Below are 16326 nucleotides of genomic sequence, written 5' to 3' on the forward strand. Positions count from 1 at the left end.
AAAGGAGAAGAAGCAAGACCATCTGGCCTGCTGGAGAGATGGGGACATTGGAAGGAGAGGGGCCCCTCATATTTACATGTCCATGACACACAGCATTGAACCTAATAACCCTCGACCCCCCTCCAGATAGACAAGAATAGTCTCATTTTATAGATGTGGCTCAGAGAGGGCAAGCAACTTGCCCAGGCCCCCACAGCCTGGACTTGAACCAGGACTGTCCTTCCCCCAAATTCCTTGCTCCACAGTGAGTCAGAAGAAAGACTGTATTTGGATCTCAGGTCTCCTGCTTCTGGGTCTTTCTGACTTTCTTGTTCTAGAAACCAGAAGTTCTTCACCTATGGCCTCAGGATGGATTGTGGTGGGAGGAGGGGGTGGAGACGGTGGGAATTTCTACAGACTTATGAATTGTCTGCAAAATGTTGTGTCCTGGTGTTTCTGGTGGGGAGAGCAGCTGTGCTTCCATGATATTCTCTAAAGGGCATCTGACACTCTGATAGTTAAGAATCTCAATTCAGAATCTTCTGGGGGCAGGCAGATAGAAAAGCATCTGCTTCCTACTCCTCTTGCCTCTATCCCTAAATGCATGGCCATGATTTGTCCCCAGCTTCTGTCTCCTGGCCCCTGCTGACCCCTCCTTACAGCCTCCTCTTGGGGCATGGAGGCAGTGGGTAGGTAGGAAAGAGGTCTAGGTACTCATCCAGTGTGTAATTCTAACTAACCATGGGACCTTGGCAAGTCCCAGTCTCCATCATGGAGGACTGTGGGTGGCAAAGGACAAAATGTTCAACTCTAGCTGGTTGGAATGACAAAAGGATAATCAGCATATATACCTTTGAAGTTAGCCTGATGCAGGTATGGCTGGATCTAGGCTTCAAATGATGTCACCAGGGCCAGGTTACCTCCATCCCTCTGGTCTGCCTCATGGGTAGGAGGTGGCTGCCAGCAGCATTAGGCTTCTAGCCTTCCAAGTAGAAAAGTATACACTAAAGCTCCAAGAGCACATGAAAAGATGCTCAACATCATTAATCATTAGGGAAATGCAAATCAAAACCACAAATATCATTTCACACCCACTAAGTTGGCCATAATATTTTTAAAAGGCAGTAGATAAGTGCTGATGAGAACACGGAGAAATTGGAACCCTTGTGATTTGCTGGTAGGAACGTAAAATGGTACCGCTGTGGTGGAAAAGAGTTTACTGGTTCCTTAACAAGTTAAACATAGGATCACCATGTGATCCATCAGTTCCACTCCTAGACATATACCCCAAAGAATTGAAAACAGGTATTCAAACAAATATGCGTACAGAAATGTTCATAACAGCACTATTGATAAGAACCAAAAGGTGGAAACAACCTAAATGTCCATCGATGGATAAACAAAAGTGGTGCATCCATACAATGGAATATTATTCCTCCTTAAAAAGGAATGACGCTCTGACACATGATACAATATGTATGAAGCTTGAAAATATTACACTCAGTGAAAATCCAGACAGTAAAGGCACATATTCTATGATTTCACTTATATGAAATGTCTAGAACAGGCAAATCCACATAAGGGCAAAAGCAGATTAGTGGTTGCTAGGGGCTGAGAGGAGGGAATGGGGAGTGACTACTAATGGGTATAGGGTTTCCTTTTGGGGTGAAGACTATGTCTTGGAAAACTAGATAGAAGTGATGGTTACACAACACTGGGAAGGTTCTAGATGCCCCTGAATCATACGCTGAAATATGGTTCATGGTTAGTTTTACGTTATGTGAATTTTACCTCAATTAAAATTTAAGAAAGCTCCCAGAGTCACTCTTGGCTGGTGTTAGGTCATGCCCTCTCGCACCCGCCTCCACCGATCCCAGTAGCGAGAAGGATGCAGCCCCTTGAGTGGCCAGACTTGGGCATGTGCTTCCTCTGTGGAGGGTGGAGAGCCTCACTCTGTGAGTCTGATTGGGGGGACGAGGGAGCAAGTGGGGGTCGAAGTCCTCTCTTAAGCTTGTCATGAGTTGGCATCCTCCCAGAAGGGCTGCCATTTTAAAATTCACACAAAGGTGACTTACAGGCTCATACTGGAGGGAGCCCTCAGATCAGGGACTGTTGCCAGAAAATAAAAAAGGGAGAATGATACTAGGAGGGAGAACGCAAATGTCCAGTGTAGTGCCCTTTTCTGGGGAAATGCCTTGTTGCACATAGTTTTGGTCTGCTCCAAAACCATGCATGGCTCCCCACTGCCTATGGGATAAGAGACAAGTGCCTCAGTGTGACATTCAAGCTCTGCTCTGAGTTGAAGTTAATCTGGGGTAGGTCTCCAACACCCCACTAGGCTCTGCTCCAGCTTGGTCTTATTCGATACTGCTATGAGTGGCTGTGTGTACATTTGTGGCTGGCAGGAAACGGGAAGGTACAGGAAACGTGCTGAAGGTCAGAAAGAGGGTTCCAAAAAAAGTCTCCGAGGGCTGAACCATCTACAAGGTGAAAGGTAGGGGAATTAATACCAAGTCCTCCCTTTGGGTGCAAATAAACTGGACCACTAGAGGGCGATAGAAACCTAATATAGCAGTTCAGTTACAGACCGGAAGCTAGACTCCCCAGGTCCAAAGTGTTACTTTTTAGCTGTGGGACTTGTGCCTGGATTTCACTGTTTGTAACATCAGGATAACATGTATCAATCATGCATTCTGCCAAATGCTCAAATTACTATTTGCTTTTTGTTTGTTAAGATCTACTCCCTTTGCTCACACTGATGTATTTAAACAGGAAACATTGGGTCACTTCCAGAAGTCATTTGTCATAGATCAAAAATAACCATAAAACTAGATACAGTAACAACAAAAAGCTGCAGTAACTGCAGCTCAGTGATTTTTTTTTTTTTTTTTGGCTGCGTTGGGTCTTCCTTGCTGCGTGTGGGCTTTTTCTCTAGTTGCGGCCAGCGGGGGCTACTCTTCATTGCGGTGCCCGGGCTTCTCATTGCGGTGGCTTCTCTTGTTGCCGAGCACAGGCTCTAGGCACGCAGGCTTCAGTAGTTGCAGCACGTGGGCTCAGTAGTTGTGGCACTTGGGCCCTAGAGTGCGTGGGCTTCAGTAGTTGTGGCACACGGGCTTAGTTGCTCCACGGCATGTGGGATCTTCCTGGACCAGGGATCAAACCTGTGTCCCCTGCATTGGCAGGCGGATTCTTAACCACTGCACCACCAGGGAAGTCCCATTAACTGCAGCTCAGTGATTCTTAACCCAGTCTGCACATGAGAATCCCCAGCTGATTTTTAAAAAATTTTTATTGAATTATAGTTGATTTGCAATGTTGTGTTAATTTCTGCTGTACAGCAAAGTGATTCAGTTATACATATATATACATTCTTTTAGAAGTTCTTTTCCACCATGGTTTATAACAGGATATTGAATATAGTCCCCTGTGCCATATAGTAGGACCATGTTGTTTACCCAGCTGATTTTAAAGAAATGTCAGGGGCAGGGTGGAGATACAGATAACAAACTAGTGGTTACCAGAGGGAAGAGGGGTGGTGGGAGGGCCAAAACAGGTGAAGGGGATAAAGAGGTACCAACTACTAGGTATAAAAAAAAAGTTACAAGGATGTAACGTATAGCACAGAGAATATAGCCAATATTTTGTCATAACCTTATACGAAGTATAATCTATAAAAATATTGAATCACTATGTTGTACATCTGAAACTAATATAATATTGTAAGTCAACTATACCCCAATTTAAAGTCTATACTCCAGACTGATGAAACCAGAATCTCTGAAGTTGGGCCTCGGGCACTGGTATTTTTTGAAGCTCCTTGAGAGACATCAATGAACAGGCAGGCAGGGCCCTGTACCAGGTAAGTCACCTGTCCCAGGGTCTGAACTCTTGGTCTGTTCTCTTGTCATTAGGAAGATAAGAGGGTGGCAGAGAGGAATTTAAGAGATGTGAACACCAAGCCAAGACTTTCTTCTTGAAGGAATTAGAAAGACGAGAAGAGAAATCATCAGGAACTAACCTTCTCACGATGTGATTCGCTATTATTTCATGTCATGCAACAGACATATTTTTTGAGCAGCTACTATGTACCAGGCAGTGTGTTCAGGGTAGGGAGCAGAGTGAGCAACGGGGAGATAGGGGAGGTCTGTGCCTCCCTGTCCCCCTCATCCATGACCTTGTAGATATTTATACAGACTTTGGGCTTTACTTTATTTAACGGCAAATTAAATAAAGTTTATCACTATCATCTATAATTACTTCAGATATTGGAGTTAATAACTGTGGAAGATGGTATATTTTCCAGAATGGCTGCAACCACATCTCCCATTCCACATGTTCTTCTTACAATGTGACCTTTATGCTCCTCTGTGAAGGAGCCCTTGAATGTGGGTGGGCTTAGTCTATGGTGGAAGTGACTCTATGTGACTTCTGAAGCTAGTTCATCCAAGGCAATGCAGCTATCTCCTGATTTCCTTGGGACACTGACGCTTGGAAGCCAGCCACCATGCTGTGAGGAAGCCCAAGCCACCCTGTGGAGGAGCCCACATGGAGAAGAACCAACAGCTGGCACCAACTTGCTGGTGTGGTGAGTGAGCTGTGTGGGAGAGATTCTTCGGCCTCAGTAAGTTCACATCATGAGGGGCACAGAGAAGCCGTTTCTGCCAAGTCCTGCCTGAATTGCAGATGCTTGTAACATCGGGATAATGTGTATCAATCATGCATTCTGCCAAATGCTCAAACTACCATTTGCTTTATGTTCTACTTTAAATCTACTCCCTTTGCTCATACTGCAGTAAATAGGAAACATTGTGTCACTTCCAGAAGTCATTTGCCATAGATCAAAAATAACCACAAAACTAGATACAGTAACAACAAAAAGTGTTATTAACTTCAGCTAGGTGATTCTCAACCCAGTCTGCACATGAGAATCCCCAGCTGAACTTAAAAAAAGGGGGGAGGGGGAGGGGGCCCTGTCTTACTCCAGACTAATGAAACCAGAATCTCTGAAGGTCCAACAACTGGGTCCCAACAATAAATGATTAGTGTTGTTCTAAGTCACTCAGTTTAGGGTGATTTGTTATATAGCAAATGACAACCAGAGCAATATTGTGCACAATGCCACCTTCTAACTTACTATCTAAACATTCTTCATTCCTCCGGAAGAAATCAGAATTCACCTTCCATGCAATTCAAGTCTCAGTTTCAATCTCCTCCCCGCCACCCCCCCCACCACCACCACCAGGAAGTCTTCCCTGATATCCTTATTCAGCAAACGTGTACAGATGCTCTTGTGGGGGAGGCTGCTAGTAGGCACTAAGTTAAGACACAGGGTGGCAGATATGTAGCTCTGGACTCTCGGTGGGTCCCTGGCTCTGCCATATACTCAGCATGGGACTTTGGGTAACTCACCTCCTCTGAGCCTCAGTTTCCTCACCTGTGAAATGGGGGCAACGACACTTACCTCTTACAATTGTCAGGATGAAATGAGTTTAAAATTCATCCTCTGGAGCTTGTGTACAGCAGGTGTTGGCTAGGACATGGCCAAACTAATGACAAAATGAAGCAGCCTTCTGTTTACCTCCAGAGGAAGGAAAAGAGTGGTTCAATTTTAGGCAAAGGATGCATTTTTAACATTTTTACTTTTTATTATAGAAATGTCCCACATGCAGAAAAGTATAGAGACCAGTTTAATGAAATCCCATATGCCCATCACTTAGATTGAACAATTCTTAACATTTGCCATATTTGCATTGTCTAGTTTTTAAATTAATGTATTTTAAAGGCGATTAGCCTGGTGGCATTTCACCCCTATGCAGCTTTAAAAAATAAGGCCATTTTCCTACACAACCATAATTCCATGATCACACCTAACAAAATACAAGTTTAAACATAATCCAATATAATTCAAGTTCAAATGTCCCCAGTTGACACAGCTGGTTTGTTCAAAGCCAAGATCCAATGAAGTACCCAACATTGCATTTGGTTGTGACACCATCTCTTTGAACTCTGGGCGGTCCTCATTTCTTTCCTCCCATCCTGTTGACTCCAGAAAGCCAGGCTGTTGAGAGTTCCGCCTTCTGGATTTGTCTGATTGCTTCTCATAGTGTCATCTGCCATGTGCCTCTATCCTTTGTGTTTCTTCGGTAAACTGGAACTAGAGGTGTGATTCAAGTTACACTTTTGGGGCATGAACACTTTTTTGGTGCTGTGTACTTCCCATTGCACCTAGTAGGAACTTGTCATCTGCTTGTCCCACTGCCCTGCTGCTAAAAGTCACTGAACAAAGGTGGCAACGGTATGATGCTTCCATTGGAAAGTTATTTTTTCCCTCTTTGCATCTAGCAGGCAATCTATGAGGAGATCATTGGTGGACATGATACTATCCAGTCTCCCATGAACCTTTCAGTTAATCGTTTTAGCATCCATTGATGACTCGTCTGCGATGATTAGTTCATTAGGGGTTTCAAAACAGTGATTTTTCTGTCATCCCTTTAACATTATTTGTTGGCATTTTTCTGCAAAAAGGGCTTTCTTCCCTCATCAGCTGGAGCTGATTTCATGCTGTAAAGGCTTGGTAAGTGAGGAGTTCATACAATTGTCACCTTCGAAGGTGACAAATGTGCTTTGTTGTTTTAATATCACTATGGACTCATGTATATTTGTATGTTCACAGAGTTAAATGGTCCTTTTTTTATTGTGGTAAAAACATATACAACATAACATTTGCCATTTTAACCGTTTTTAAGTGCACAGTTTTGTGGTATTAAGTACATTCACACTGTTTGGCAACCGTCCTCACCATCATCTCCAGAACTTTCTCATCTTCGCAAACTGAAACTCTGTCCCCATGAAACACTGACTCCCCATCCCCCTCCCCCAGCCCCTGTCCCCCACCATCTACTTTCTGTCTCTATGAATTTGACTCCTCTAGGGGCCTCATGTGAGTGGAATCAGACAGTATTCGTCCTTTTGTGTCTGGCTTATTTCACTGATGATCTCAAGGATCATCCATGTTGTAGCACATGCCAGAATTTCCTTACTTTTTTTTTTTTTATAAATTTAATTAATTAATTAATTTATTTATGGCTGTGTTGGGTCTTCGTTTCTGTGCGAGGGCTTTCTCTAGTTGCGGCGAGCAGGGGCCACTCTTCATCGCGGTGCGCGGGCCTCATCGCGGCCTCTCTTGTTGCGGAGCACAGGCTCCAGACGCGCAGGCTCAGTAGTTGTGGCTCACGGGCTTAGTTGCTCCGCGGCATGTGGGATCTTCCCAGACCAGGGCTCGAACCCGTGTCCCCTGCATTGGCAGGCAGATTCTCAACCACTGCGCCACCAGGGAAGCCCCTCCTTACTTTTTGAGGCTGAATAATATTCCATTGTATGGATAGACCACATTTTGTTTGTTCATTCATTGATGGGCACTTGGGTTGTTTCCCCATTATCCTTTCTAATGCTCAAAAAGTTAACACCTGATCTAGTCGGAGCTCCAGGGAGGTAGTTTTGAAAACCCCCAACAATTCAGAATCTAATCTAAGGATAATTTCCAGATAGATGAGTAAGAGGGAGGAGGCTGAGTTCCTGAAGCTTTTCTTTGCAACAACTGTAGCTTAAAGGTTCTTCACTGCATGCTTCCTTCAGAGACAAATTGCTGCACCACCCCACCCCCAGCTGGCCACACACCCAGTTTCTGATTCCATAAATCAAGAGAAACCAGAAATTGCATTTCTAACAAAGTTCCCGGAGATGCTGAACCTCCTGGTTCAAGGACCACTTAGAACCACTGATCCACTTACATCGAGTTACAGGATTAAAAAAAAAAAAAAAATTAAAGTTGTACTCACATTAAAGTTGCTGCTGGGACTTCCCTGGCAGAGCAGTGGTTAAGACTCCACGCTTCCACTGCCGGCAGCACGGGCTAGGAGAACTAAGATCCCACATGCCACGGCGCGGCCACAGAAAAACAAAACAAAACAAAACAAAAACAAATAAATAAACAAAATATAGATGGTGATTGGGTATAATTATGAAGAGTATCTAAAAAAAAAGTTGTTATTTTCTCAGCATGACCTCCACCCTCCCCTCTCCCCCCACGAACCAGCTTGCCCCGCCCTAGATTAAAAAGTACGGTGTTACTATGTATTATGACAGTGATCTGGCCCGCTTCAGAGTTTTTGTCTGGACTTACTTCTATCCCAAAATAACTGATTTTCTGGCGCTGTTCTTCAGCGCAAAGCACGGGCCACACCACCTAATGAATACTTACTTGCCTGACACAGATGAGAAGTGGAGGGGGGAAAAAAGCCAAACAAACAAAAAACCCTGATTTCTATTTGTAACAAGGGATTTAAAATAACTGCACAAGGGACCCCAAATCGTAGGTAGAAGTCCTAAGGTCCAAGAGACAAGTGGCTTACAGGATCCTGAAAAAGATAGGGCGATATGTTTACGTTCGATATAAACAGTTTACAAGTCGCGGTATATTATCATGGGTAAATTAAAAAACGGTTTTTGGAGGGATTAGCATGATAAATCTCGTGGATAAAATGAGAACTTCTCTGTTAGGTCAGTGCAGCAGATTTTAGATTTGTATCGTTTAGATTACCACGTACTAGCATCACATCGTGATGGTCCCCATTCTATAGACGCAAACTGAGATTCAGGGTAAGAAGGGAGTTGACCATGATACAGATCCAAAATTAAAATTAATCTGCAGTTCCAGAGCCCAGGTCTCATTCCATCACACAGCAGCAACACGTGGCCAGGAAACAAAAGTGTCCCTGGGGATTCCTCCCTACCGGGGAGGTTCGGGCCCGGGGGAGGCTCAGCCCCGGGAGGCTCCGGTCACTGGGCAGCGCCCCCTGCGGGCCACAGTGCGCAGGCGCGGCGCTCCCGTCCCGCCTCCGCCCCCGCCCCCCTCCACGTGCGGCGCACACCTCGCGCTCCCCTCTGCGGGGCTCGCCTCGCGCCTCCCTCCCTCCCTCCTCCCGCCCCTCCGGTCCGTGCCTCCCATTGGCTGCGGTCTTCGTCCCTCCGACCGCAGCCCGGCAGGCCCCCGCCAGGCCGGAAGTCCCGCCCCACAAGTCGCCGTCCGCATCGTCGACTGGCCTAGGCAGCTGTCAGTCCGGGCAGCGGGCCCGAGTCGGCGGCGGGGGCCCGCAGTCGGTGCGCGACCCGGGTTGGCGGTGGTTTCCGGTTCCGCGGGGCTGGCGGGCGGGCGGGCGGCCGGGAGCGGCGGCGGCGGCGGCGCCTGACAGACAATGAGGGCGGCGCGGCGGCGCTGAGCGGCGGCGGCGGCGGCGAGCGACGCGGGGCCCGGGGGCGGGGCGGGGAGCCAGCCATGGACAATCAGGTGAGGAACGGCCGCGCCGCCCCAGCGCAGCCCGCGCCACCCGCCCGGCCCCCTCCCTCCTTCCCTCTCTCCCTCCCTTACCCGCCCGCCCGGCCGGGCCCGACCCTCCTCGGTCCCGGCCTCCCCGCCCCCGCTCGGCGCCCGCCCGCCCAGCTTTGTGCGCGCCCGCAGCTCCCCGGGCCTTTATGTGGGGCGGGGGCGCCCCTCCCCCATCCGCCACCCCCGCCGGGTCAGAGCGCCTCGGACCCCCCTGGGAACCCCGGTCCCCTGCTGCCCAGAGTCCCCTGGGAAGCCCCTCGGAACCCCGGTCTGGCCCACATCCCCGTGAGATACCCCCGTGATCTCCACTTCAGCCCAGAACGCTCTGGGACGCTCCTCGGGACCCCGGCCTGGCCCACCTCCCCCTGGGACGCCCCTTGTGACCCCAGTCCGACCCAGAGCCCCCTGGGACATCCCTCGGGATCCCGGCACAGTCCTGAGTCCCCAGGGGCCCCTTAGATCCTTCTGATCCGGCCTGTACCTCCTTTCCTGTCTGAATCCAGGGCCAGTCGGTGTCTCCTGCCCCCTCTGGCTCCTTGGCCCTGAATTCTCTCAAACTCCCGGCATTAAACCTTTGCTGGGGTTTGAGTTCCCCACAACTCCTGGGGCCTTGGTCTGCAGCCTTCTCCTTTCTTGAACCCAGGCCCACGCTGACCTCTCTCCCCTCTGGTCCTGCCCTTGCCTCAGCCTGAGCATCTGTTCCTCCTCAAACCCTGGCAGGATCCCGGGTCTTTTCCCACCAGGATCCGGGCCTGCATTGAGTGGCCCCCTTTTTTGGACCTGGGCTTTCTTCTTCAGATGCCTTTGACCCACCCTGCTGCTCAGCCCCCTCTGCTTTCAGGCCCTGATCACTCTCCCTTGGACCGCAGGGCCCCAAAGGTCTGTCTCTTCACCTCAGACCCTCTTTGACCAGGTCCAGGGACCATTTCTGCTCGGACCTGGAGCCTCCACCCCCTTCAGACACCAGAGGCCTCACTCCCCTCAGTTCGGGCCCTCTTTGCCCCTGTGACTCTGATTTACGCTTCCCCACGTTGTCCCCCAGTCCACGTCTCTCTCTGGTTCCTCTAACCACAGTCGTTCTCCCTGCAGAGACCTGCAGTCTCTCCTGAACCCATGTGTCTCTCTCCTTACGTTCAGGGTCGCCTACTTCCTCCTAGCATCTCCTAGTCTGATGCCGTGACTTTGACCCACTACCCTCTCCCCCTAGCACACCCCATTTTCTCTGCCTTCCCCAGCATCTTGGAGCCTCCACCGAGAGCCTTGCTGCAAACCTAGGGTGTTCCCCAGCCTCCCTAAACTCTCCCCACGGCCCCTTTCCCTTCTCTCTGGAAACCCTGAGCCAGTCCTGGCGAACCCAAGGCTGTTCTCCTCTTCAGTACCCAAGCCCCTTCCCCCTCCCCAAGCCCAGGATCATTGCGACCCCTGACATAGGATCATTTATTTCTTCACCCTCCCCTGCTGCCCCAGCCTTCCAGGGGCTCGAAGCCAGGAGAGGCAGTGTGGGGCAGTGGGGCTGGCAGCTGAAATCCCCGCCGTTAGTGAGGGCAGGTTGGGGCGTCCCTGGCTGCCGGCGCCACTCAGGCAGCTCTGGCTCGTAAGGTGCTGTGTGGCCCTCGGGTTTCAGGGGTGGGGGGCGGGAGACCGCCCCCCCTGCCCATCCCAGCTGCCTGGTGGCCCAGGATCACTGAGGCCTGTGCTTGGGGGCACCCTCTCACCGCGATTTCCTTTCAGCCTTGGTGTTGTACCTCTTTCTTGAGAAGTAAGGAATAGTTCATGACAGCTGTATGGGGGATTTCTGCAGAGCGGTGTGAGTTCATTTCCCTTGAAGGGACAGAGCTCGTTGCCTCTGATCTGTATTGAGTTAAGAAACAAAACAAAATAAACCTTCAGTGTCCACTTTCAAGGAAGCCGGCCCCTGGGGAAGTCTTGCTGGGCACCCTGTGGGCGTGGAGCATGGCTCCTGCCCTTCACCCGCTCCCACCCCCCCCCCCCCCGCCGGGCCCCCCGGGGAGACGTCTCTGGCCCAGGTGTGTCCATTCCCCTTGTGCTATGTGGCGCCCTGGCTGGTTGGGTGGCTGTCATCTGTGTGAGCGGAGCGGTGAGAAGGGGCGGCGTTCTGGGTCGGTGACAGAGGGAGACAGCGGTCCTGCTGGGGGTGCGGGGAGCAGGCGAGCACCTTGGGCCAAAGAGAGGGACCTCGCCACTGCCCAGCGCGGCAGCAGCTAGCACTTGGTGGCTATTTAAACTTAAAAGTACGAGAACGAAAAAGTCAGTTCCTCAGTTGCACCATCCACATTTTAAGTGCCCAGGAACCACCACTCCTGAGGTTCCAGCCACCTCATTGGGCAGCACGGAGAGGCGACCTTTCCATCAGGGTAGAAGGTTCCACTCGACAGCGCTGGTCTGGATCCTTGCACACGTATTGACAAGTGAAACCGGTCCCAGAGGGAAGCTTGAGCCACCCCGGAGTCTGACTCTCCATCCCTGGCTGTGTTCTCATGCAAATCTGGAAGAGGCCCAGGAGCTCTGTCCCTTCCTTAGGGGGCAGCAGCGCCTGGGGAGGCAGGAGAGAAGAGGCTGGGAAAATGCTGTGAATCCAGCAGAGTCGGCCTTCTCTGCCTCTCCCATGATGCCCCAAACCTGTGAATGCCTCAGTGTGATGGGAAACAGCGGGGCTCCCCGCCCCCCCACCCCAGGCCCGCTTGCTCTGGGAGACTTTGGTTCTCTTGACCTTCCTGTTGTATTCTCTAGAACTTTCAGGCGCAGCTGAGAAGGGGGATTCTGCATTTGGCTCTGGGCTTCCAAGGAAAATGTCATTCTGGTACCCTTTGCCTTGACCACACCCCCACCTGTTTGATCCCTTGACCTGTAGCCTGTACTTACACGTCTGTCGTCTGCGGGATTTGTATTTTTTTAGGGGGGACGTGGTGATGTATTTTGGGGGGGCAGGTCTTTGCTCACGCAGGGGTCATGGCTGGGAGGCATGTGATTTATCTCCAAGGATGGTGGGGAAGGAATGGGCGTGGTTACAGACTGAGCAGATGCTGAAAAGATGGAAAGCAGGCTGGGAAGAGAGCCTCGGGGGGCGGGAGGTTGCCTAGGGAGCTAGAAGTGGTATCAGCGTCTGGGGAGTCCTGTTCCCCAAAGGACCAGGGAGTCCTCCCTTCACAAAAGCATTGGGCCTGGCTGCGAGGTGGGCGGCCTACCCGCTGAGCCACATGGTTGAACTGACGCTGACTCTTCATCTCCTAAGTTTGGATTTGGGAACAGCTGCCTGTGACCATACTCTGCTGTTGCAGAAGGGAGGTTTGTTTCTCACGGGGAAGGCCCATTTCACGGATGTGCAAACGCAGGCCCAGGACAGCCCTGCAAGGAGTCGAGGCCTGGTGGGATGCTTAGGGAGCGCTCGCTCTTCCCCCAGACCTTGCACAGAGAACCTCAGGACTGTGCAGAGTGCTAATGAGAGGGTGATGGGGTCCTCCCCCACCTGGCTCTGAAGCTGTCACCCAGCAGGTCGATGCCAGGTTTTAAAGTTGTGAAGCATGTTGTAAAGTGCTTGAGAGCGGGGACCAAAGTCCTGCTCCCCTTTGTGTCCCTTGTAGTTTGTAATGCGAAGATTTGCACTTAGCTTCACCAACTGTTGGTTAAATAAAAGTGACTAGGAATCACTGCCTTTGTCACCAGGCCCACCTGGCCTGGTGACAGATGCCTTTATTGGGCTTGTTCGTGTTCAAAATCTCCCAAGACTGCTCCCTGGAGAACTCTGGGGATGGCCGACGCATCATCTACATGTCTGTGTGCATTTCCTACATATTTAATGCATATCCTGTCCCAGGCCTCTCTGGTGGGCTGGTAGGGGTGAGGCTTCCCAGCAGCCCGACAGCCCTAAAGATTGTGGGTGTATCTGCACATCCGCACGGTCTGCACACTTACCTTAGAGAGTTTCCAGAGGCACATTCATTGAGCCCCTTCTTGTCCCTTTGTCATTAACTTGGTGCCCTGGGTCAGAGAAATGAGGCCGGACGGAGCCCTAAGGGAGTGCGGGACCAGGGCCTCCTGCGGCTGTCGTGAGAGGTCCCAGCCTCCGGGCAGGCAGTCCCCACTTGAGAGGATTGTCTCAGAGGGACGGCCGTCCTCTCCCTGTCCTGTGCTCTGATTCAGTGGCCGCTCCCGGGAGCCCCCCGCTGGGTCTAGAGGGAGAAAGTTCTGTGAAGAGCGCTTTCTTTGGGCTTGTGTGGCCGCCGCTCTGTGGGCCCAGCCCCTGTCCCCCTTTGTGGGTGTGTGGACCATGTTGCCAGTGACCTTCCTGGGTGTCATCAGACTTGGCAAAATCGTCCCAGGCTGATGAGGGAAAAGACCCCTGGGTGCTTCCTCCTCCTGGGAGGGGAGGAGATTGCGCGTCTGAGGGAATTAGCTGCGGTAGTCAGACTCCAGGCGTAATTAGGCCACTTGGTAAAGTGGGAATTCCCGGGGCGGGGGGACTGGGGTGGGGGGCATCTGGTAAAGAGAATTCCCACCAGAAGATCTGGGGAAATCTTACAGATACACTTGCTGAAGACCTGTCTCCTGGGGCCGGGCTGAGGGCAGGGTTCGAGGGATGCGGGAAGGATCCGGGGAAGCGAGGGCTGTGAGGCCGGCGGGGCTGTTGACACCAGGCTGGCTCTCTCTCTGCTGGGTGGGGCCTCCCCTTCCACACCTGGAGGGATCTCTGCTGACTGATCCGTCTGCCTGGCTCGCAGGACTTAGGATTCTGGCCCTTGGGTTCCAACTGCCCGCTGCCAGTTGGCCTGGAGCGAGGGCAGTGCCCAGCGGAGGCCCTCAGCCCAAGCTTAACTGTCCCCAGATGGCCCTGGGAGCCCTCGTGCCACTCCATCTCATCTCAGGTCTTAGGGATGATTTCCCAGAGGTAGAATAGTTAACCCTTTCTGGGGCAGGCCTGGAAAGTGCCCCTTTGTTCTGGGCTTTTGTGGGGGCAGTGGGTGGCGAAGTGGCCCCCAAGATGCTGGGACGTGCCAGTGACCAAGGCCGGGCCCTCTGGAGGCTCTGCGAGGGGCCTCCCAGCAGCCGCGGGGCAGGTGAGGGGCGTCACTCCAGGCAGTGTGGGCTTTTTTTTTTTTAATTTATTAGTTTTCCTTTTTTCTTTCTTTTTTCTTTTTAATTTATTAGTTTTCCTTTTTTCTTTTTTTTTTTTTTGGCTGCATCGGGTCTTCGTTGTTGGACACAGGCTTTCTCTAGTTGCGGTGAGCAGGGGGGCTACTCTTCGTTGTGGTGCGTGGGCTTCTCATTGCCGTGGCTTCTCTCATTGCGGAGCACGGGCTGTAGGTGCATGGGCTTCAATAGTTGTGGCACATGGGCTCAGTAGTTGTGGCTCTTGGGCTCTAGAGCCCAGGCTCAGTAGTTGTGGCGCACGGGCTCAGTTGCTCTGTGGCACATGGGATCCTCTTGGACCAGGGCTTGAACCCGTGTCCCCTGCATTGGCAGGCGGATTCTTAACCACTGTGCCACCAGGGAAGTCCAGCTCGGGCTTATTAATCCAGCCAGCAGCGAGCCTCTCCAGCAGGCGCCCTTCCTGGAGAAGCAGCTGACTGATCTGCTTCAGTTCTCCAGTTCTGCTGGCCGGGGAAGGAGTCCAGGTGGAGTAAGGAAGGAGGGGGCAGAGCCCGCAGAGGTGGAATTGTCGGAGGTGGAATTACCGTGACTCGCCGAGTCGGAGTAGTTGGCTGGGGCTCAGCTTTGCTTGCCTTCGCTTCAGCATAGCTTGAGTGTCCTACGGAATCAATGATTTCTTTTCTAATATAGTGTCCCCAAATCTGTGATATTCCACCATCTTTACTTCTTAGAAGATTCCAGCATTCAGGGGAGACTTCTCCTGGGTGCACCGGCGTATGCAGTCATTGGCACCTGGGGTCTGGGGGTGTCGGGGCTGAGCTGGCGCCGGCCCCTGAGGCAGAGATGCCGCCTGGGCGGAGCTTTGGGCACGGCCTGCCGGCTGCAAAGATTACCCATCGCGCTTCAGAACCTTCCTGTTTACTTTGGCCTCTGGAGCGTCTTTTTGGCGCTTCCATTTTCCCCCTCGGATGGAACTGTGGTCTTCCCTTCTTTCACAATCACTGCTCTGCCGGGCTTGCTCATGTGCCCTGGGTAGGAACCCCACGTGATGAGAAATGCCGGGAAGGCAGCTGGGGTTGGAGCAGGGTTGTTAATCTCCGGATTGGTGAACAGCAGAATCTGAGGGGGCATCTCATCACCTAGGAGTTAACTCGAAAGTATTGATACCAGAAGCCATTCACCAGTGTCCTGTTGTCATTGTGATTATGTGGATCTGGTTTCCCATAATCCAGGGATTGTTTCCCGACTCCTCAGTGTGAAAACAGGTCAGAGAGAAAGGCAGAGTTTGTTACACACCCGTAAGTGTATGGGGCGATTATGGCCTATTTGGGATCATGTAAATATTGTTGGGGTTTGTTTATCTTGAACGTTGTCCATAAGCAGCGTTCTGCGGATAGAAGCTTGTGGTTGATTCGAGCATGACTTGTTTATCCAGACGTCCAGGCCTTTTTTCCAGCTGTCAGGGGGGTATTTCCCCCCAAATGTCCCCATCCTCCCACCCCTGCTCCACCCAGCCGGCCTCCATGGGCATCATCACAGCCACCCAGCTGCCCGGGTCTCCTGTCTCTCCTTCTGCATCCGCCCTTGGGTCCTCCCAGTTCTCCTGTTTCAGGCTCCTTTTCCAGCCACTCCCTCTGGTTGCCTCCCAGCAGGCTTGTTGTTGTTGGTCTGTCTGTCCTTTTTTGCCTTCAGCCCAGACTGTACACAGTTGCTGGGGGTGCTTTATCACTTAGATGCTGTTTCCTCCAATCCGTCATCTGCGTACGTCATCTGCGTACGGTTGGCTGTCATTTCTCTAGTGTGGAATCTCAATGCTCCATCCTGATCCCCACCCGTCCCCCCAGTGGACCGGT

General features: G+C 51.5%; 1 protein-coding gene across 3 annotated transcripts in view; it reads left to right on the top strand.

Annotated features, from left to right (window-relative positions):
• The window catches only part of MLLT1 (MLLT1 super elongation complex subunit), a 129413-nt gene that overhangs the window by 55706 nt on the left and 57381 nt on the right, over window positions 1–16326 (top strand). Inside the window, exon 1 of one of the 3 annotated variants that reach the window (XM_082380633.1) lies at window positions 9108–9325. The exons of the other annotated variants lie outside the window; for them this stretch is intronic. Coding sequence (XP_082236759.1) covers window positions 9314–9325 — 12 coding nt within the window. The 5' untranslated portion in view covers window positions 9108–9313. Of the gene's footprint in view, window positions 1–9107; window positions 9326–16326 lie in introns of those variants that run through there. 3 annotated transcript variants of the gene reach the window in all.

This window comes from Balaenoptera borealis, assembly GCF_965194805.1.
Source record: "Balaenoptera borealis genome assembly, chromosome: 2".
NCBI classification, from domain to species: domain Eukaryota; kingdom Metazoa; phylum Chordata; class Mammalia; order Artiodactyla; family Balaenopteridae; genus Balaenoptera; species Balaenoptera borealis.